The sequence below is a fragment of the Sycon ciliatum genome, chromosome 1 (genome assembly GCF_964019385.1).
Source record: "Sycon ciliatum chromosome 1, ocSycCili1.1, whole genome shotgun sequence".
NCBI classification, from domain to species: domain Eukaryota; kingdom Metazoa; phylum Porifera; class Calcarea; order Leucosolenida; family Sycettidae; genus Sycon; species Sycon ciliatum.
The window spans coordinates 47,615,977-47,639,706 of record NC_088643.1 but is presented as its reverse complement, the minus strand read 5'-3'; the positions used below and the strand labels follow the sequence as shown (position 1 = coordinate 47,639,706).

Sequence of the window (23,730 nt, the reverse complement as noted above, 5' to 3'; positions counted from 1 at the left end):
TAAAATCAAATTTCACCAGTTGTAGTCTTCGGGGTGCTGAGTCGAATGGTCTTGGTCCGAGGAAGCTGAGACGCTTTCTTCCTCCTTTATTCCCAATCGAACTCGCGCACTTCCACCGAAACTGGGTGACTGCGCCCTACTAGATAAGGATTTGTATGGAAAAAGTCACTAAAAACGCTGTTTCGCTCTTATAAAAGCGCGGATGACCGCGATTGGTCCGTATGTTGTAGTCTTTTGGCCGCTGTGTCGACTGGTTTTGGTCTGAAAAGGCTGCGGTGCAGCATTCGGCCCTTATTCCCAATCAAACACGGTTGAGTAAGCGGTCACGTGCTAATTTACAGCCTGTTTGGGCCCGTTTACGTCACTCGAGAGAACCTTTGAACCCGGGAGTCGTAAAAGCCTCTTACGACTCCCTGCTTTGAACCTTTCAGTTGAACCTTGACGCGAAAATTGTAGCCTGCAGGCACGGTGACCAGGCGACTGGTGCACGCATGAGCACGTGACCGCTTACTCAACCGTGTTCGATTGGGAATAAGGGCCGAACGCTGCATCGCAGCCTTTTCGGACCAAAACCAGTCGACTCAGCGGCTAAAAGACTACAACATATGAACCAATCGCGGTCATCCGTGCTATTATAAGAACGAAACGGCGTTTTTAGCGACTTTTTCCATACAAATCCCTATCTAGTAGGGCGCAGTCACCCAGTTTCGGTGGAAGTGCGCGAGTTCGATTGGGAATAAAGGAGGAAGGGAGCGTCTCAGCGTCCTCGGACCAAGACCATTCGACTCAGCACCCTCTCGGCCTGTTCATCGATGGATGTGGTGGAGGTGGAACAAATTCAATAATATAACAATAATTATTAGAGGAACTCGGATGGTGAGCCAAGGAAAAATTGTAACAATTGAGAAAAATGTGGGCACAGGTTATGCAGTAATCATTAGAGGCTGTGCCATTCATGTCCGGGCTCTATGGGTACTCAATGAAATCCAAGCAGAAAAGCCGCCCGTGACAAGGGACAGATCAGCAGAGATTTGTATCATTAGTTGCTGCTCAGAACATCTACACAAGTGCAGTGGTCATTTAATTAACAAGCTGCAGGCAGTTTTCTTGTGTCGAAGCAATTCATCGGAGCCGAAAACGAGTTTGTGTTACAGGCGTAGCTATCGAGCTTCTTCAGTGGTTAGTTACAATAATTATTAGTCTTTGCTCAGTGCTGCTTCTTTAGATGAACATGGTCCAGAGTACTATACAAGATGCCACTTGCAGCACCATACCAGGCACAACTGTAGCAGCCGTACTATCATCATCCTCATCACCATCACCACCATCACCACCATCACCACCATTGCCGGCTCCACGTTTGCACTGCAGTCGACCAGCGATGCATGCACTGTGTACCGACAGGCCAGGGGGCGTGCACATAGGCCGCATACACACACACACACACACACACACACACACACACACACACACACACACACACACACACCATTGGACGCCCATCGCCGGAGGCGATGATAGCGATGCTACAGCAGAAGCCATAGCAACTTGTGCTGGGATTGCACCATTCAACAGCTTGCAAGGCTGAAGAATTGACCGCCACTATTCAGCCTGGTCTACACCACACAGCTATGAAGTGGCTTTTTCTGGCCAGTGAATCCCTACTTTTTGGTCTTTTATAAATAAGACAAACACACACACACACATGCACGCACACACACACACACACACACACACACACACACACACACACACACACACACACACACACACACACACACACAATGGCATCCGCATTGCGCTGGTACAAGATATCCAAATGGAATAGGAAGTACTAGTGATGACATGCCTGTGTCCTATCTGATGTACTGTGCAACATTTCAACTACATTGTACAAAATAATATTCTATGCAGCACAATCAAACATCTTACCAGCTCAATATTGCTGCCTCCTCGGACCTCACTCCTTCAGAACATGCAGTTAGCAGCTTGACATAGGTTTGTAGTTTATGGCATTTACCACAGCCATGGTTAAACATGATTGAACTCAATTGAAGTGAGCTGCAGTGCTTACAGCCGACATGTACCACCGGTAACGGTTACATGTACATGTTCAATACTACTAATCAGTTTGCCAGCAGCAGCATGCTCAAGATCACTCACCACTGATAACTTGCAGTTGCATTCGTCAACGTTTGCGGGTTATTTTGCATGACAGTTGTCACACTGCTGTTAAGTTCTACATAGCAGACATTGGGAACTGGAGGACAAGCCAGGACAGAAACAAAGGATACGTAATTATAACACGTACATCTTCACACAGAAGTACTTCTGTACACTATGCTCATTGTACAGGATGTAGTCCAGCACAGGCATGTTTCCATTGCATGCACCACACATCACACGTCGCACATCACACATGTTCATGATGTTCCACATCACTTGTTCATGCGAATGACCACATTCACCAGGCATACGAAAGGCTTCTGTGTTTGAAATTGGACCACTGCAAAATGCCTGGAGCGATTTTTATGTTCCTGCACATATACATGATTGTACTGTACTGTACATGACCGCTGTGCTCGGGTCAATGCAGGCGATACAGTAGGTAACGCGGCGCATGGGCCTATTCCGACATTCCGTCTCTGTATTGCTTTTACGTATCAAGACCAGAGCCCACGGGTTTATTCAGATGTCAACTACCTTGCACTTGAGGGTAAATGTGTACAGTACAGGCATTCTTCTGGCACGGTAACTCACCACACACGTCTGGACAGCCACCGCTTCTGACAAACGACCCGCTGCTTCCATTGCAAATGCTACAGAAACCAATGTGTGGACGCAGAAGTCAAAACTCCAGCAGCAACAACATGGCTTATCACCTTTAACTACAGAAATCATAAGCATAATCAGTAATGAATCAAAAGACGGTGTGGAAATTTGTGCACGTGAAACTAATTTTGTGCAATCATCCCCAACAGTCATAGTGTGGAATTGAAAGTTCACAGACCATTGAGCTTGTGGAGCCAGATAAACGGACGAGAGTACAGCCCTGATGGATCCTGCATCATCAGACAGTTTCGTCTCAGAAGAAGTTGCCAATGAGTTGGGCGCAGACGGGGAATCGCAACCCCTCCGCTCTAATGTTCTGGCTGGACAGAGCGCGAGTCGCCAATCCAAAGAAGTACACATCACCATGGCCAGCGAAGACGGAACATACAGCACTGGCCGTGTGGCATGGACTCTCCCAGCAGTCTCGCCGTCACTGAGAGTCGACTCCAACTCGATGCTCCTGCAAGAATACACCCACCTACAGGACATTCCATTTCCAACATTACCGACAGAGTAAGTGGATGTGCTTATCGGACTGAATGTCCCAGGTGCTCACCGTGTTCTACAAGAAATTGTCAGCCAAGAGTCGAATGATCCAATAGCTCGCAAGCTGCCAGTTGGATGGGTATGCTTCGGGCCCATGAAGCAACAGCAGCAGCAGCAGCAGCCAATGGCAACCCATTTCAACAGTGCCAACTTAGGGGATGTGGTGCGACTGCTGTGGGAGGCAGAATCAATGACGAACGCCAACGACAAGGAGTATCTAACACCAGCTGAGAAGGAAGCTGAAACCATGACGGCAGCAACATTGCGCTGCGATAACGGGCGGTTTGAAGTCGGAATTCCGTGGAACGGCAAGACAGTGCTGGTACAGGAACTTACACCATCAGAGTTAGAGGATGCCCGACACGTGTGGATCCGTCAGGCCCAGAAGGACGCGTATGGTAGCACCTACAATAAGCTCAAGAAGGGCAGGAAAGTCACAACTGGGCCGCTCATCTCACTGCAGCCCATGATGTCAACATCTACAGGTACCACCCAAGTCATGAAAGTTGGAGGCCGACTGAAGGGAGCTCAGCACCTGTCGGAGACAGCCAGAAGTCCGAAAATCCTGCCCCGGCATCATCAAGCGACAGAGTTGATCATCGATGAGGAAGATCGGAGATGTAGCCATGCCGTGGGCACGAATCGCCTCCTCGCCGACTTGAGTACCATCTACTGGATAGTGAAAGGGAAAGCAGCTGTGAAACAACATCGTAACAAGTGTGTGAGCTGCAAGAAAGCACGCGGCAAGCCAGTAGTACCTCAGATGGCTCCCCTCCCAGATTTCCGCACATCTGGACCTCTGAGAGCTTTCTCCCGTGTCGGCATCGACTATGCCGGGCCATTCCTGACGCGACAAGGCCGCGGCCGAGTTCAGACGAAAAGGTATGTGTGTGTATTCACATGCCTTCAGTCACGAGCCTGCCACTTTGAGCTGGTCTACTCGATGGGCACTGAAGGCTTACTGATGGCACTGGAACGATTCTGGAAACGACGAGGTATGCCATCAGAGATATTGACGGATAATGGAACCAACTTCGTCGCGGGAGATCAGAGAAGCGTTAGCCGCTGTTTACACAGCCAAAGTCACCTGGGAGTTGGCCTCCCACCGCATCAAGTGGAGATTTAACCCGCCTGCTGCGCCACACTCCAACTATTCGAGACCATGGTGAAAGCCATGAAGAGAACTCTCCACAAGGTCCTCTACCGTGCCGACATTAGCGACGAGGAGCTACACACCGCTCTGGTGCAAGCTGAGAGCCTAGTGAACAGCCGTCCACTGACAACGCTGTCGACCGACCCTGAAGACCTTATGCCGTTGACGCCTCAACACTTCCTGGTTGGCCACATGGAAATCGTGCTACCCATTGAAGACCATGAAGACGACCAGGATAAAGTTCATACAAGAAAGAGATGGAAATACGTACAGCTATTGGTACGCAACATCTGGCGCCGTTGGCTTGAAGACTTCGTCCCTCGACTTAATATCCGTGCTAAGTGGCACAAGGAAGGCAGGAACGTAGCCATCGGAGATGTCGTGCAGGTGATGGAGAAGATCACAGCAAGGGCACGTTGGCCTCTCGCTCGAGTGACGAAAGTACACCCAGGCTCAGATGGTGAAGTGCGAGTGGTGGACATCCTACTGAATGGCAAGACATATCGTTGTCCTGTCAACGTCTTGGTGCCGTTAGAGGTAGAGTCAGGTGCAGCTGACACGTCGAAGAGTCTACCTGCAACCGCTGAAGTGTCGCTAGCAGATGTCCAGGATACGTGAGCAGTGGTTCCAGCGCTAGACGTTTGACACGTATCACCAAAGACCTGAGCTGAGTGCCTTATTGACACTAGTTATACTACACTAGTTACAGAATGCTGCCTTAGTTTAGAACTGTCATGATGTGTTGACATGGTTACCTTTAGTTTAGATTATGCGTAAGCCTCTTAAAAATGTTCTGCTAGTTATAGTTTATTAGGTTACTGCCCTCACTTTATGGCTGTGTTCGAGCAGAGGGGGAGGAAATGTTGTGGAATTGAAAGTTCACAGACCATTGAGCTTGTGGAGCCAGCTTTGTTTCATAATGTATGGTGTCTGGTTTTATGTATTGTTCATGGTTGGTTTAGCCTAGAAGGACTCTCTATTCACTGTTGTTCCGCTGCATCATAGTGCATGACAGCTCTCACCTCTTACTCTATTGTAGACTTAGGCTAGTGCTGGCTTCTGAGAGTGGCACAACGTCCAAATCTTGCAAGGATATTAGGATCCATCTTTCTTAGTCTGGTTCAGTGTTATTACGAGTGTTATCACGAGTGTGTTATCCTCGGTTGGATATGAGTTTGTCGCGCTGGCGTTACATGTGTATGTGGACGTTACAGTGTAGCGTCAGTCAGCAGGATACAGTCTTCACAGACTCTTTGGTGTTGATACCAACGTAACAAGTAAAGTGAATCTCGGTCCCCATGTATCGTGAGCTGGTGCAACTTGTGGTTAGGTGTCTGTAATCTAACACATAGTGACGAGTTTGTTGTAACTTCGAGTTCCTAGTCTACATGTACTCCCTTAGGAAAACTGCACTCTTCTTAGAGCCAGCATTAATTAGCCTCAAGAAGTCAATTTTACAGCTGAACACACATTTCCTGCTTTATAAGTACATGATTGTACAGCATTTTGGGGGGGGGGGGGCAGGGAATGTTTACCTCACCATCAGATTTCTTGTTTGCAGCCAGCCTAGTCATGCCGGTGGACCAGAGTGAATTCATAGCAGACAGTCACAAAAGCTATTGAGAGGCTTCTACTCTACATACTCGACTGGGAAGCACATGAACAAGCCCATGACAGCCGAAATGTGTTGTTCATTTGCATTGCTGTTCAGTGCTTCACTGTGACTTCTACCATGACTGACTACTGTCCAAGCTCACCGACTCCCGAGAATCTCCTCACAATAGGACATTATTACTGAGGTTTGCACATGCTATGCAATTGAGTCACGTACCACGGCAATGTGTAAAATACAATACAACAGAACGGAAAGTTACGCACAAATGGTAGGTAGACTAGTAGAGTCCTTACACTACCACTGCTATGTTGATGGTTCATAGCTGTCCGGCGCAGCACAGCGTAACTCTGATCAGAGCTTTTCTATGCTCCACACAGGCCACAGAAGTTTCAGATTTGTTTCAGGCAAAGGTGAGCACATAACTGCTTGTTGTCATGAAACTGCTTTCAAATTTACTGGGTGCGTAGGAAGAAGGGGGCACAGGTGTGTGATCCTGGAAGCCTCTAATTGGTAGGGCACTGTCCCGGAAAGATAGGGGTGCTGGGTTCGCATCAGTCCGCCCGCGAATCCTTCTTTTTCAATAAATAGTTTGGTACACTTTGTTGCTGCGGGTTACTGTAAATATACAAATTTTCGGCAGCTATTTAATTTCGGCTATATTCGGCACCGACCCAAAACGCCTAAATTAAAACGCCGATGAAATTTGTCACAGCATCTGTCGCACTATACCCTCTACCCCACGCCGAAAATAAATCGCCGCCGAAATGTCAAAAATCGTGAAGTGCCGAAATTTTGCAGCGCCGAAATTTTGTATATTTACAGTACCATGAGAAGTACCTCGAGCATCACACAGTGGAAGAGGCACTTGTACAAATATACTGTAAATTCACTGGTTTAAGCGACCACCCCACGGTCACGCAAGGAAAAGCGGTCGTTAAAAAGCGAGGTGGTCTTTAGAACCAGGTCCCACAGCGTCTGTGTAGAACTGTCCGTGCATGGAAAAACGGTCGTTAAGAGCAGGTGGTCGCTAAAACGAGAGGTTGCTCAAACCAGGTTTTACTGTATACCGGAAAATTCACTGGTGGGCTCTAGAAATCTATGAACCAGATTGTACTGTGAGGGCTACGTCCCACCAGCTTCTGTAGTTTCACAGGAAGCGTGAGTTTTGAACTCTGAAGAAAATGCTGATCAACCTCTGCTTGGATGACAACTAGACCATAGGTTAGTGGCTAGAGCATCGCTGGCCTACAGTGAAGGTCCTTGGTTCAAGTTCTGGCGGTGACAATCGACTCTTTTTCTTCCCAGGTTTCTCTTTTCACGCGCCTTTAAACTGACAAATGATACACGGGTGAATCTATGTAACCTTCTAGCCAAATAACAACTAAAGTATACTGTCAATTAGCAGCAGCTTACCAGTCCTGGCATGTTGCAGGCAGTCCACTATGGTCTGACCGTGATACAGCGCCACCAGCTATCATGCTCTGTTGATTGTCATTGGTTGCACATTGCAGGGCTAGATTACGGTATCGTCAAGTACAGCACACGTCCAGAGTGTGGCCGGCAAGACACGGATACAGGAAAAGAAACGTACATACCAGTTACAGTCAACAAGGACTGAGGCACATGATCATTCAGCACGGCTGCAGTACGGCATGGCTGTACATGCCTGCAGTGATACGTTGCAGCCAGAAAGCCCAAATCTGGGTTAGCAGTTAGCACACAGCTAAGGGAGCAAGGATGGCACGATGCATGTACGCATCCATCCAGGTTCTTGCTTCCGCCCTAGATTTGCCATGGCCTTCATTTTGTAAACAATCCGTGGCTGCTCCATTTCCAGTCCAATTTCACAAGCAGCGGAACAGTTTACGGTTCAGGCGGATAATCGTGTCGGGAGAGGTAGTAAAACACTGCATTGCATCTTAGTGCTCCCTCAACTTGCTCAAGTGGTAGCCCCGCCCCTACACACCCGAATACTCATACACCTATCTTCAAGTCACCCGGAATACTAGTGGTATAGTATAGATGAAGAAAGTTCTACTCATGGTTGCTTTAGTGTATGCCCGGCCTGTTGTTTGCCATTCATGATCAGTCGGGTGATGGGCCTTCAACCTACATGTGTGTTCTACATGTGGTACGCAATGCCTTCAGTACGTATGCTCAGAGCTATCGTTTTTGAACACTCGCCATGCTGGATGAATAATACAAAAGTCAATTCCGCACTGGCATACTTTCTACTTATCATGCATATCACAGGGCTGCCACTTGCTCCGATTTTTCGGAAATCGTCCGATTTTTGATCGCCTGTCAGACAAACCGACCGATTTTGTTCCCAAAGAGGGACAACCGATTTTGAGCGCTTTTTAGTCCAGTTGGCCATTCGGCGCTTCCAGGTCACGTTTGGCCAGTCATTGTACATGTACATGTACATATAGCTGTAAAATGCACGCGTGCTTGCATGTGTGTGGACAATTAAAAATGTGTTCTGGGGCCCCAACAGCAAGCCATTTTCCTAAAACAATTCTCCGGTGGACACCCCTGGACCCTCTCAGATTTTTCTCCCTCGAAGTGTGGCAGCCCTGATATCAGTACAGTGTAGATCTACCTGTGGATGTGAAACATGCCGACACGCCAATGCAGCTGTTCATGGTAGGACAGCACTTGCTGGTGGACGTGCACTGGTCATCTCTGCCCAGCGCACAGGACACACACTGACCACTGCCGGAAGGCTCTTGAAAGCCCGTGCTGCACTCGCCGGGTTTTACTGCACAAACGATGCACACAGACACATACAGAGTATGGAATAGCTTCCCGTGACGTAGAGAGGGCGGCGATGCGATGGTCACCCACATCAAGTGAATTTCAATACGCCGCATGACAGCACATGACTATCATCAGCACCGATGATCACTTGGTCAGGCGAATTGGTACTGGCCAAACCACCTTCCTAAAACTCTGGAAGTAATTCAGTGGAATGAATCTAAGAGCAATGGCGGCAAGTACTACATGTACAGCACATAATATTCTACAAGGGCACGATGCGTTTGTTCAGCCTGTGTAAGGTAGAGAACTTGACAGTCATTCAGCCTAGTTAGGCGTGCTCTATCAGTTCTTCTCATTCTCCATTTCAAATCCATTGTAAGCTCTTCGACTCACAATGAGCTACATGATGGTCTAACTTGACCGTCTCCATGTGACACAGAGTCTAGCAAACACTGCACTGTACAGCACTTACCACACCGCACTGCGCCATTATCGCAGGAACTGGAAAGGCACATGAGCACACAAACACACACACACACACATGTACCGAGTCTCGTAATCCCTTCTCGCAGGCTTTTCTTTATCTTGCTCAATTTTAGCTGATATCATGCAAAAATAGAAGGACAAACTGTTTTTATCCGAGTTCAAATTTGATATTATGCAATATGGCAAGTTTGCTCTCTTGCTCATTGACCTTCCTTAGAATCAAACCAAACCCGACTTTGCTTTGGACGGTACAGAAGGTCATTAGTACATGGTGGCCTGCATACTTACCAGGCTGCATTTCCAGTCATTGCACTGCTTTGCCATGTGTCAAGATTGGCACGCGCCACTCCCTCGTGCACACACCCACTGTTTCCTGATAGCGACGTCGGGGCGCCAAGAATCAAACAGGGAAACACACACACAAACACACATACGAATTATGAACACACATGCACACACGAGCGCACACCCGCATATGATTAGTGACGTATTACACGACAATGGTATGTCACAGGTTGCTTCCACTTCAGGCACAACGGTATGAATGAGAGAAAGTGCGTACATGTACAAAACCTGACCGGAAGCTAGCTCACCGGCGTGTTGTAGGCTGAGTACATACGCTTTAGCAAAGGAGGACGCGACGTTATGTGAACAGGAAGTCGTGCTATGTCAAGCCTAACCTGAGGGGTTGGTGATGACCGCATCCACACAAAACCTCTGTTGTGTGTTGGGTTGAAGACAGCACAGTTGATTTGTGCACTCCAGGTCACTGTTACAGTTCATTAGTGCAAGGCTGAATACCGACAGTTCAGTTGGACACTCACCAACTCGGCCTGGATGCAACACAATGACAGATAGCATGCAATTGGTGGTATGTTTCGTGAGCAAACACCACCATAACACAGCTAAGGAGTGCAAGAGTGCACGGATTATATAACAATGCCCCTGTCCCCGTAGTACAATACTCGCCGTGTCAGTGAAATCACAGCTCAGCTAGGCAGGTAGGCAGTTTTCACGGGTGAGATCCATTCCTGCAGATGGATAGGCTCCCGGGCTAGCCTAACCCCCCACTCCTCCTGTAGCTGGTTTATGTACTCTTGGTACAATGCTACACCCAGTCAGTCCAGTTTAGCCATGGTGTTCGCTTCATGATATACTTTGAGTCTGTGGCCATAATATGGTGTGTCATCCGTTGGCATACAGCGGTGTCATAACGATGTCATGCCTTTGATTGTGATGCTATGACTTTCGCACCGACGATTCACTGGCACATCTGATTGCCATTGGACTCGGAATCTCTCTGATCTCTGGATGGCATCAGAGTACAGCTGTACAGTACTACAGTGTTGGCAACTGAAATCCGACCCCTGAGCGGTGCGCTCACATTGCAAAGACCCAACACAGGATAGTAAAACTACGAAACAGAGAACGCTAGAATGTGAACGCATCGCTAAGAGGTCGGATTTCAGTTGCCAGCACTGTAGATATTCACAGTAAACCACAGTAGTCATGGCAGTCAGTCATCGGCTCTGCTTACCTGCCGTTGACATTGGACTCTCGGTTAACTGGCCAGACACAACACATAGCTGGATGATGAAAGCAATGGATGCCACAGCCAAACATCTCCCGTGGTTTCTAAAGCAATATGTGAAAAGGATAGACACAGGTCATGAATACTAGCCATTAGCAAATCATTTCTAGGCTGAATACTATTCGCTTTTTAAAAGCAGCATTCAAACGAAACACCAGCGCTTTGGCCGAGTGGTTGTGGGCTTGCCTGCGAATCACAAGGTCCCGAGTTCGAGACCCGCGCTGGGAGCAGGAAGCGTGTACTGTGCTAGCAAATGCGGTGATGCACGCGTGAACCACTTTACATGCAGTGAACTGCGCCGACACCCACGGTCAACTGGGTACTCACTACTCGGAGTGAGGGTAACATGGATGCAGCTAACGAGGTTAGCCCCCTTGTCGGGCATTGGTTGTGAGACTTACCACCTCACCCTCGCCGTTAGGCGCTGCATCTGCCACCCTGGTATCACAGGCATGGTGGTGGCCTGGCACATGCAAAACTTCCTAAGCTGGTTGTGTTTCTCAACGCAATTGTATAGCCGGTGGTAACGCGGACGTGCAAACTTTACTTTACTTTTATTCAAACGAAAACATACAGTCCACGAGTTCTCGTCCAGTGTGTTGAAGTTTGATACACGATAGTGAATTGAGAGATATTGAACTGAGCAGTCCCGGTCCCAGGTTTTGATAGCATGCTTTTGTCTGTCCATGTACATTGTACTATGTGGCGCGATTGTCCGTGAATACGATGTTTTTGTTGGTGTGTGCATGTGCGTGCATACGTGTCTGTTTCTGTGTGCCTGTATTCTCAACAAGACATTCACAACTTGAAATAGGTGTAATGGTATTCTGCAGAACAGGGTGGCCCTCTCCACGCTGTTCCATGGCTCACAGGCATGGATTGCTAAGGCGAACTACAATGTATCTTCACCGGACGAGCACTTGTCATCTTGCTCCTCGGTACAATCCTGGGTATGTATTGCACGAAGCAGTGGACCCACCAGCTAACAAGAGCAGAGCTAGCCTGTCATCGGAATAGAAGTGGAGAGCAGCTACATGTGTCATATGCATGGTTGTGATGATGGCTCAGCCATGTAGCAAGAATGGACCTGTTTTTGGTCGCTGCGGAAGGTGGTCTTCCAGGACGTCACAACTGCCGCAAACTCGCCCATGCTATAGCCGGGAGCAATACCGTATTTCCCCGTAAGTTAGTACGTACTAACTTTCGAACTTAGCAGCCACATGAGTACTAACTTTCGGGGGTGGTACTATCTTTCGGGGAGTACTTTTTTGTTGGGGGTAAATGACACGCAGTGGGAAGCCTGCGCAACTCCAGTGTCCGTGCATATGATGTATGTACTGTACGGTATCTGTACATGTAGGACGGGTACGAACTTACTATCTTTCGGGGGGGAACTGTCTTTCGGGGTGATAACCTCGGCAGTGGAAAGTGTATTTTTTATAGGGGGGTACTAAGTCATTGGGGAGAACTAACTTACGGGGAAATACGGTATTGGAGGAATGTAATGCAGTCACTGAGGAGTTTGTACTCTTGTCATTCCCAACGAGAACCAATGGATGCTTGCACAGCGCTGTGATGAGTACATGTTGCTGTGATCGTGTTTTCTCCATTGACGTTCTCCCAGTCTGGTGATACCACTATCAATCATCCTGATACTACATGCAGTAGTGATTGTCTGTTCAAGGTTCAAAGTTCAAAGTTTAAGGTTCAAAGTTCAAGGTTTGTATGTGTGAACGAGCTACAACGTTTGAATCTGTGCCTAAGATATTCCTGGGTTGAATTTTGTGCCAAATGGAAGTGTTTGTAAAAGGATCGGCTTCGTATGTCCTACGACGTAGACCAGCATGTGCACAGTCCATATATCTGCTGCTATGATTATGCTGACGACTCACATACGCCAAGTGGGTTTCTGTCAGGGGTACCCCGGGTGCTATTTTTACTGCCAACATTGGAACACAGCTGAGGCAATGAACTAAAATAATAAAAAACAAACCAACCAAGCAGCTGGAAATGTCACGACATGAGCCATGGTGAACACTACGGCATGACTGTGATGTGGTGCATACTAAGTTACACTACAGCCTCTGTTACAGGAGTTGCACACTCTTGGGAGCTTATTATTAAACTAAGTTATTTACGCCGGGAACTTATGCCGGTAAGTTATTGTAACGTTATAGTCAGTAATCATTCGCCCATATCATGTCGGATTCATGTACAGGTACAATGATGACGAGTCAAGTACCATACTAGTTTTACGTTATACTTATAGGGACACAGGCAGACCTGCAGAAATCCTTTTCTCTTTCCTGCTACACTACAGTACAGACTACACACTCGGCGTGATAGTTGCGGGTTACACTTACCGACATGTATAGTCCGAGTACGTCATGTTCGCTGAAGATAGAGTCCAGAGCTAGCCCAGAGGAGGTACATACAGCGATGAGATGATTCTACCACAGTCGAGGGCGCGACAGCTCCGGAACGGCTAGGCGCTCACAACTGCAGTTCGGAACTAACTTCAGTCGGAACTTCTATTCTGGTGATTTCAGTGGTGGTGTGAACGATCAACGCTACTACCAGCTAGCTGTTGCCAGTTACGTCTTGCGCTACCACCCGTACCCGCTTGTCACGACTTTCCAGTGCAGTTCCGGATTTTCCAGGCGCAGGACTCTTCTTATCTAGACTCTGTTCCATCCAGTTCTTTTTGTTGTGATGCACTGACAACAGTGATCGATACATAACGGGCATTCATAATTTCCCCCTCGGTGTCTCCTACCACTGGAGCAGGTACCGTAGCAACTGCAGTCTACTGGTATGAGCAGCGCGCAACTCGCAGTGACCCAGTCAATCCTCTTATCGATATTGGCCACTTTTGACTGTTTCATCAGACATCTTCAACTTCAGTTCAAGTCGAGTACGGAAAATAATGTTGGTTTGCGTTGCGCAAACCGTAGTTAACCAGCACGCCACGGGCCGCGCCCCCGCAGGGGAATATTCCCGCAAGATGACTTTAGGTGACCATACGCACTCGGCCGTGCCGCCGCAGTCGACTGGCGCAAGCACGCACTCTTGCAGAGTTCCGCATTCGGGTCGCACTCGCGTACGACATCCCGTATGAGCCACCCTTCGCCTGGCGGATGCATCCGTAGACGGCTCATCTACTGCTGGCTGGTGTAATTTTGCCAGTTGTCTGTTTTGCTGCGAGTGCTCGCCACGCAATTTTGTTTTCTATTCCTCAACATTTAGAACTTTAGTATGGCTTTCTCAGCAGCCCAGAGGGACTCCATCGCCGAGATTGTGGCTGCCAGCGTTGCAGCAGCACTTGGCAACAGCCCGCCGGCCGGACACCACGCGGCTGACTCCGAGACTGGAGCAAACGGTATGTTCCCGGATGTAATGCACCACACCCCCGCTTGTATTGCGCATGTGGCCCCAGAAGCCATTGACAAAATAAAACGGATCGAGTATGTCGATATTGCTTGTCTGCTGCCCCCAAAGCCGGGACCAGCCGCCGAACCAACCCCCAAGAGATTCCGGGTAGATGACGACGGGGCACTGGCAGTCTGCGCCGCTCCAAAACGGAAAATTGAAAACTTGGCCACGTGGATCGAGGCGTGGTCCATTTTCAGCCTGATTGCCATAGGCGAACATCACCTATGCGCCGAAGCCCTGATGATTCACCAACTCCGAATCATCCAGGCCGCCGGCAAGTACCGCTTCGCAGCAGTTGTAGAATTCGACACCAGGGCGCGGCAGGCGCTGTCGAAAGATTTGTCCCGGTCACTGGCAGACCTGGACACTGAGCTCTACACGACCTGCTTTACCGGGCAGGCACTCCCCTTTTGCAACAACTGCAAGAGGCTGGGGCACCTGACCGCCTCCTGCACAACGCAGCCCTTTCGGAGCAGGCCAAAGGAGCAAGGTGTCAGCTCCAGCGCAAAACCAAACGAGACCTGCCGCCGTTACAACTACGGCACCTGCGTCGGCTCGTGCAAGTTTCGCCACGCATGCATGTTTTGCTCGGGAGAGCACCCAGCTTCCGCCTGCCCAGCCAAGAAATAGCGATGCCGCGAAGGCAGCCCCGGCAGTATCCTCTCTTAATAGTCTTATTTATAATATTGCACCGCACACACCCATCCACATTGATGTATTGCACGATGAATTGCGCACGCACCCCGACCCCTCTTTTGTTCTTGCTTTGATTAATGACTTGCGTTTTGGCTTTCGCATTGGTTTTACCGGGCCTCGTAATGTTTCTGTTCATAGTGCTAATCTGTCCTCTGCAACAGCTCACCCCGAAGTCGTTGACCAATATCTCGCAACTGAATGCCAGCGGGGCCATACGGCCGGTCCCTTCACAGCTCCGCCATTCGCCTGCCTCCGCACATCAGGAGTCGGCGTGGTCCCGAAAAAATCAGGCGGGCACCGGTTGATCATGCACCTCTCCGCCCCGCAGGGGAACAGCGTGAACACGTTCATTGACCCTGACCAATACCGCTTCAAACTGATTACGATCGACTGCATTGCCGATCATGTTCGCAGAACAGGCCCCTGCGCACTGATAACCAAGGTGGACCTGAAGCACGCGTTTCGGCTCTGTCCAGTACACCCCGACGACTGGCCACTGCTTGGCATGCAATGGAGATCGAAGTATTACTTCGACACAGTCTTGCCGTTCGGTCTGCGGTCCGCCCCTAGCTTGTTTAACCGCCTAGCAGACGCGCTTGAGTGGATCCTACGCCACAAGTACAGCATACCCGCACTCGAGCACTACCTCGACGACTTTGTTTCGGTATCACCACCAGCCACTGTGGTGCCATCGTCGACAGCCGCAGTCCACAAGGCCACGATCCTTCAGGTGTTCGACAACCTGGGTGTCCCCACTGCAGTTGGCACCGACAAGGTGGTGGGTCCATCCACGTGCGTCACCGTGTTGGGCATCGAGATTGACTCGGCCACCGGGGAACTCCGCCTTCCCACTGACAAGCTCCGCGCGCTGCAACATCTGCTGCAGTCATGGTCCACCCGCCACACCGCCTCACGGCGGGAACTCCAATCTCTAGTGGGCCACCTGTCTTTCGCAGCAAAGGTTGTTCCAGCTGGACGCACCTTCACTAGACGGCTCATTGATGCATGCACTTCCGCTCACAGCTCATCGCCCATCGTCCACCTGAGCAGCGATGCCCTAGCCGATATCCGGTGGTGGCAGGAATTCCTTCCCGTCTGGAACGGCAAAGCCCTTATGCGCGACCCAGAGTGGTCTAGGTCACCGGACCTTGAGTTGTTCACGGACGCATCCGGCCTAGGCTTCGGTGGCTTCTTTCAAGGTCGCTGGTTCGCCGGCGCATGGTCCGCAACGCAACAGACGCCGCCATACACCTCCATCATGTGGAGGGAGATGTGGCCAATCTCCCTCGCCTGCCAGCTGTGGGGACCGCTTTGGACGCAGAAGAAGATCCTGCTCCACTGCGACAGCGCTTCCGTGTGCGCTGCCTGGGAGTCGGGCACCTGCCGGCACCCAGGAGTCGTGGCGCTCATACGCAGCACCCTCCAGACGGCCGCTCGCCACAACTTCTGTCTGCTTATCCGCCACATCGCCGGAGTGGACAACGGTATCGCAGATGCCCTATCCCGCGCTCAGTTCCCACGGTTCCGCCTCTTGGCGCCCGGGGCCGACCTCAGTCCGTCGTCACTCGCAAACATCCACGCCGCAGCGTGAGGAAGTCGCCATCCAGGGTCCGCCGTTACCGAGATTGGACGCTCTGCTCCTGAGACCACAGAACTTTGCTTCTGCCCCCGTGTTTTCTTTTGTTTCCTTTACTTTTTCCGCTGTGTATCGCTGCTCGCACAGCCTACTGCCACGCCCCACCCGTTGCACCTCTGCACTAGTTGTTAAGCCCTCGCCGGGGTGTTACTGCCTATCATTTCTGCCTCAACCCTGTGTGCTTACGGATTGTCAAGTCCTTTAGAATCGCATCCCTGTGTGCTTATGGACCGAGTCAAGTCCTCTAGATTTGCCGCCCGGTGTGCTTAGGGACTGAATCAGGTCCCCTAGACGCCTGCACTTTCTTTGGGAGCAGTTCGGTCCCGCCGCTGCCTAGGGAGACCACCGCAATAGACACATCTAGATGGGGAATCAAATAGGCAAGCCGCAAGCAAAATCCGCACGCCTCATGGCAGTAGGCCTCCGCCGGTCAGAGAGCCCCGTTACACCTAGGATCATGACTGCGCTCATGGGGGTGGGTCGTACGAAGCAGGGTCACTCGCACTGACTGAATTTCTTTGTCCTTTGTTGTGTTGATTCCAGGCTCGCTGGCCGTTGCCGCATGCAACCGCTCACATGATGGCTCGCCAGCCCAGATCGCTCATCTATCCGCAGAAAAGCAACCTCCCGCAGGAGGGCCACCGCAGTCGCTTCCTCCGCAACGTACCGCTGGCCCCAGTCAGCACGCAGGGCTAGCTATCGTGTTTCTCGCTCGCTTCCTAGCCGCTGTCTAGGGCAGGTGGTGATGGATGTGCGCATGTTTGTGTATATGCTTGTGTTTATGTGCGCGCATGTGGGCATGTGCGCTGCTATACGCGGTCACTGGTGGATGCATGTGGCACGCTATCTCTTCTCCTGTGTCCTCTCTGCCAGGCTCGCCAGCCGCCGCACTTTCCGCACGAGCCGAACAACTCATATCCAATTCAGTGGCCGCAGCCACGCAACACACATATGCCCCGGGCTGGCACGCATTCCGCAAGTTCATGCAACAGATTCACCGCGACCCGCTGTCACCGCGTCACGATGACATCCTGCTATTTGCCGCTTCCATGTCGCATTCTGTCAGTGCCGGCACTTTGAAAGTATACCTGGCCGCAGTCAGATACAACCTCCTCTGCAGGGGAGGACCTGTCGAAGTCCTTCCATCCAGCCGGCTCACCGCTCTGGTGAAAGGCCTGGAGAGAGAACGCGCATCGCTCCCACGGCACGCAACTGCCCAGCCTCGGAGACAGGCTATCACCGCCGTACAACTCAAGGCACTACATCTTTTCCTGCAGCGTTCCGCTTATAGCCCTGGCGACACGCTCATGCTATGGGCCGCATTGACGACAGCATTCCATGGTCTGCTGCGAGTTAGCGAGTACACGTCCCCGTCGCCAGCAGGGTCGGGTACCCTGAAAACTCTCAGGCGCGCTCACCTCGTGCTCTCTCAGGCCACAGCCAGCTTACGGCTTCAACGCACGAAGACATCGCAGCTGACAAGCGGTGGCGAGGTTGTGCTGCATCGCCATGCAGACCCGCAAATATGCCCCGTCCTGGCCCTCGAGGCATACGTCAGATCATGCGCATGGGGTAGTGACGAACAACCTCTCTTCAAGTTCGGCAATGGACGATGGCTCACGCCCAATGACATCAACGTAGTGTTGCGCAGGGTTCTGGGCCCCAGCTACAGTAGCCACTCCCTCCGTGCAGGTGGCGCAACGCACATGGCGAACCAAGGTGCCCCGGAGTATGCCTTGATGGCAGCCGGGCGGTGGTCCAGCGGAGCTTACCGCACGTACGTTCGCAGGCCTGCAGGCATGCCGCGGCGTTACTGAGCCACGGGTCGCAAGCACCGCACGCCCCCCTTTTCTTGGAGGCACGGGCTCGGCCGATGGGCACGAAATCCGCATGGTGCACATCCATCGGCTGCCGCAGACAATACAATTAATATACTTGTGGGTACTACCGAGTACTTAGTGGTCATGCAGTTGCCATAGCAATGTACTGGTACACCCAGCCTTTATGATTGTTACATGACCCCATGGGTCGTCTTTCAAACGCTCTTTCATAGCCGATAGATGGCGTTATTTGTTCCTATCATACTATGTTACAGATGGGCGGCCTTAGACGGCCCAGTCCGATCATTTCACGCGAACTATGTTATACGTCATCATGATCACAATAATCATGTCGTGCTCACGTTCAATATAAGCTTGCGACACCCCACTGGCTCATCTCTTCTGTGGTGTGAGGGTTAAATGTTGGTTTGCGTTGCGCAAACCGTAGTTAACCAGCACGCCACGGGCCGCGCCCCCGCAGGGGAATATTCCCGCAAGATGACTTTAGGTGACCATACGCACTCGGCCGTGCCGCCGCAGTCGACTGGCGCAAGCACGCACTCTTGCAGAGTTCCGCATTCGGGTCGCACTCGCGTACGACATCCCGTATGAGCCACCCTTCGCCTGGCGGATGCATCCGTAGACGGCTCATCTACTGCTGGCTGGTGTAATTTTGCCAGTTGTCTGTTTTGCTGCGAGTGCTCGCCACGCAATTTTGTTTCCCACCCGCCCACGCCTACCGGACGGAGGGGAGGCACGGGCTCGGCCGATGGGCACGAAATCCGCATGGTGCACATCCATCGGCTGCCGCAGACAATACAATTAATATACTTGTGGGTACTACCGAGTACTTAGTGGTCATGCAGTTGCCATAGCAATGTACTGGTACACCCAGCCTTTATGATTGTTACATGACCCCATGGGTCGTCTTTCAAACGCTCTTTCATAGCCGATAGATGGCGTTATTTGTTCCTATCATACTATGTTACAGATGGGCGGCCTTAGACGGCCCAGTCCGATCATTTCACGCGAACTATGTTATACGTCATCATGATCACAATAATCATGTCGTGCTCACGTTCAATATAAGCTTGCGACACCCCACTGGCTCATCTCTTCTGTGGTGTGAGGGTTAAACTAACTTCTGAAGCCGTCAAGGAACATCTTTCACCCGTCGACGTCCTAGATCCTGCCTTGGCTTCCCGTGCAGCTGCACGTAACCATGGTAGCGTTATCTGCATCTAGCTAGAGCTAGCACAGCGCGTCAGCAGAGCTGGGACTGTGGCCCTGTGTCACGTGTGGGAGTCGGGAAAGCCTGACCCGTTGTCCGAGTTGGTCCTTGGCGGATGATGCTCGAACTTTACTTACTTCGAAGAAGTGGCAGAGTCTGCTCGAAAAGCGGTGAAATTGGCAGAACCATACAAACCTTCTGGCAGGCACTTCCTCCTGCTCCAATTCTTCATCCACTCATCAAACATGCAAGATAAGAACATACCAGAAAAAGTACCAAATTCTGCCGTTCAACTGACCGGCATTTTCCTCAAAGGCCGGCTACAGTCTGTACGACTATTACGAGTACAGCAAGGACTACAGTAGCATACACCAACCAGAACACAGAAGTAACGGCTAATTGGTTGGCAGGGGCTCGGTCTACTCCATTTACTTGATTTAGCCGTTGAAACACCTGCCTTTCGTTCCGTGTCCATGGTGTCTGCTACCCTCTTTTCGCGAACAACTGAGGAGGGGGGGGGGGGGGGGGGGGGTTCTGCCCGTTGGTGTCTTTCTCTCAGCACATGATCATCAGTTGCCCAGCTGAGACAAAAATGTCATCCGCGGCACCTGTAGCTGTGACCACTGTGCTACGGCCCTGTAGATGATACGGCTCCCCAATCCACGCACAACAGCTCCCCAATCCACGCACAACAGCTCCCTAATCCACGCACAACGGCTCCGTAATCCACGCACAGCAGCTGCCCAATCCACGCACAACAGCTTCAATTCACCCCTCATCAGTTGAGCTTGAGTAGGCCGAGGAAGATTGTGCTCGAAGAGCACCACTTATATAGTGCTCTCCAGGCACAAACATCACCAGGGATACAAACTTACAGAGATGCTCCGTTTCCAGCGCGACACTGAACACCTCGTGAACACCAGATAGCAGCGTGAGTCAGTGTCGCTCCTGGACGGTGAGAACAGACGTTGAGGACCCTTGGTCATTCACAACGCTGTCACGCTGTGTGTGTGTGTGTGTGTGTGTGTGTGTGTGTGTGTGTGTGTGTGTGTGTGTGTGTGTGTGTGTGTGTGTGTGTGTGTTATCATAGGATCACACAATGCCGGGCCCAGCGCTTCTATAAATGAGGAGGTATGAGGTGGTAGAGCAGGTGCAAAGGCATGCCACTGTGAAATGCAAGCTCTAGCACACATGCACACATGCACACATGCAACACATGCACACATGCAACACACGCACACATGCAACACATGCACACATGCACACATGCACACATGCACACATGCACACATGCACACATGCACACATGCACACATGCACACATGCAACACACATGCACACATGCACACATGCACACATGCACACATGCACACATGCACACACGCACACATGCAACATGCACACATGCACACATGCACACATGCCACATGTGAGGCAAATAACACGAGCGAAAATTCACGCCGGGACAAGAAAAAACGCGAAGCTTAATGCTTTCCGACGTAGATTTGGGTTGCTGAAGTGGAAATACAAGTAGAAATACAACAAGCACCCCTAGTTTGCACTGTACATTGTTATCAACCTGACTATGTGGATAGGAGTAGTTTGCACTGTACATTCAGGGGCGTAGCACCCGCATACGACTGGTACGACCATGGCCGTACCACTTTTCGAAAAGTGTGGTCCGTCTGGAACGTGCAATATCGTAATAAAAAAATCAGGATTCATCGATGCATACCGGTATGCGCATCAGACTTTGTCCTTTTTCTAGACTCGTACTCGTAGATCTGCCATGCATCTGTGCATGTCCATGCACGTCTCTTCTGACCGTGAAATAATTCTATGACTTTATAAACTGTGCCAGAAGTACCCAGAACGCAGGATTTTGTGTCTTTTTTACAACATGTTCCCGGGGGAGGTCCCCCGGACCCCCCCCCCCCCCTACAAAACGGCCTTCGGTCGTACCACTTCCAAAACCGCTCCTACGCCCCTGACATTGTTGTCACCCTGACTATCTCTAGTTTGGCACTGTACATTGTTATCACCCTGACTATCTGTACATTGTTATCACCCTGACTATGTGGATAGGAGAACACCCAGATGATGCACAGATAAATTGCGGGACAATTCCACAGACAAGTCCAACAATTCCCAAGGCAAGCATGCGTATTATATGGGACATACAATACAAAGGTTTGTGGAGGATCGATGCTAAGACCAAGGGATACATGTGGTGATGATAGCAGTGACGGTGGTAGCGGTGACGGCGGTGATCATAGCAACTACAGTAACCGTGTGGGTAGAAAAAGTCATGACAGTGGACTGTGTGGAGCGACCGCGGAGGCATATATACACGTACATGTACTGCGAATGATTTTATGGGAGCGAGTCAGCGGAACCGCTTATGGGCGCTACAGTACTGTCGGGTGGCGAAGAACGGGGGGAGGGGGGGGCAGCCTCCTAGCGTTCTTATTTTCTTGTAATACGACGGCAAGAGTGGATAAACAAGTTACAAGAGTGTGCAACTCTGCATCTCTTCTGCACAATCTGCAGATCCCCGGCCCACGGTGGAAATTATTGTTGACGTCACCTTTTTCAGAAAATATGACGTGTGTTGTACATAGGGGTAAGCGGATTATGCCGGCATAATTGTTGGCATGATCAGGTCCTTTTTGAGAAGGAGCATAAAATGGCATCCGAAAAACAAGGGCAGATGCCCAATGACTCAATGAGGCTGTTATATACACACCTGCTATTGAAGGACCATACATAACGCTTCTTGTCGATTTGGAATAATATTTTAGCAGCCACTATAGGACATCTCCCAAAAGTTCAGCGTTTGCTTGTGAATATGGTATTCCTCTTGCATATCATTGTCTTTTACTTCCACAAAGCATGGCAATGGTCTTGAGTCTTTTTTTCATTACGATTATCTGTTCTTTTGGTCTTTCTGGCGAAGCATATAAAAGCATAATTGGCTGTTTTCTCGAGCATCCTGCGAGCATCCGCTAGAGCATAATATGGTCGTTTTCCGAGCATAATCCGCTTACTCCTATACTAGTCGTACAGAGCACACGCATTTTGCCGCAGAGCAGTGTGAGAGCACGTGCTGAGCACCAACCTTGTAATGTAAAGCGCGGCCAAGTGCGCGAGGCAAACTTTCCAAAAGACTCGCAGCGCATGCGTCGTAGAAGAAGATTATGTTAACAAAAAATTCCACCGTGGGCCAACCCATCCGGTAGTTGCACACTCCCTGTTTGTTCTTCGGCACCCGGCAGTACTGCATGTATGCAGCGCGAGTCGCTAGTGCATCGCTGTGCCGCCATTTTGCCAAGGCATCTCAACTAATCATGCAATCACATAACCTCATGTGCTGCAGTAACTTCTTTTCATCCATAATATCGGTTCCACACTGACCATAGGCTAGCCTTCTGTAATGTGACATCTAAAAAGTCACCTGACACTGTCTGTAGACATGAGCGCTGTATCTACCATGTGACTTGTCCGGATCTCCACAATGTGGTAAATGTCATTATTTTTAGAATATTGTATAAAATCACACTGTTATGTTATGTCACTAGCCAGACTCGTCGTTAGCAGGACACCTCCTTACCTTCACTTCAGTCATCACCTGATCACTCCCTTCACCATGTTCACGGCGGTGGCGACACGGACTGACTGTAGCCATAAGTAGACAGCAGCGCATGCAAGCTAGTCGTGGGGGATCCACATCTGCTAGCTGAGCAAGCGCAGTGCGCTGCCCTGTCATGAGTTGACATAGTCCTTACATAATCACCATGATCACTGCAAACGTCAAAAATGAAGACGTCCTAGGCTAGATAGAATTATTTCTGATAATTCCTGCGCATTTATTGTTTACATATCAGGAGTCGTACATCACCAAACATGTAGAGACGGGATAGAGATCTCCACAG

General features: G+C 50.3%; 3 protein-coding genes across 4 annotated transcripts; 2 read left to right on the top strand and 1 right to left on the bottom strand.

Annotated features, from left to right (window-relative positions):
- Positions 1-819: 819 nt before the first annotated feature.
- Positions 820-23,538, bottom strand: LOC135829806 (kielin/chordin-like protein). 2 transcript variants are annotated; one of them, XM_065342204.1, is made up of 10 exons: positions 23,409-23,538; positions 10,930-11,027; positions 10,073-10,225; positions 9,681-9,765; positions 9,379-9,407; positions 8,749-8,907; positions 7,560-7,659; positions 2,761-2,819; positions 2,164-2,260; positions 820-1,390 (listed from the first exon to the last, which is right to left on the bottom strand). In XM_065342204.1, exons 2-10 carry the CDS (start codon positions 10,940-10,942, stop codon positions 1,222-1,224), a joined length of 864 nt encoding a protein of 287 aa, XP_065198276.1. In that variant the 5' UTR covers positions 10,943-11,027; positions 23,409-23,538; the 3' UTR covers positions 820-1,221. The 2 variants fall into 2 exon arrangements, with proteins under 2 accessions (XP_065198276.1, XP_065198271.1); XM_065342199.1 differs by lacking the exon at positions 23,409-23,538 and adding an exon at positions 13,347-13,886.
- On the top strand, positions 13,943-16,702 carry LOC135804975 (uncharacterized). The gene is made up of 2 exons (XM_065318960.1): positions 13,943-14,362; positions 14,482-16,702. Exon 2 carries the CDS (start codon positions 15,419-15,421, stop codon positions 16,700-16,702), a length of 1,284 nt encoding a protein of 427 aa, XP_065175032.1. The 5' UTR covers positions 13,943-14,362; positions 14,482-15,418.
- Positions 17,112-18,564, top strand: LOC135804963 (uncharacterized). The gene is made up of 3 exons (XM_065318948.1): positions 17,112-17,127; positions 17,291-17,410; positions 17,621-18,564. Exons 1-3 carry the CDS (start codon positions 17,112-17,114, stop codon positions 18,562-18,564), a joined length of 1,080 nt encoding a protein of 359 aa, XP_065175020.1.
- Positions 23,539-23,730: the final 192 nt, after the last annotated feature.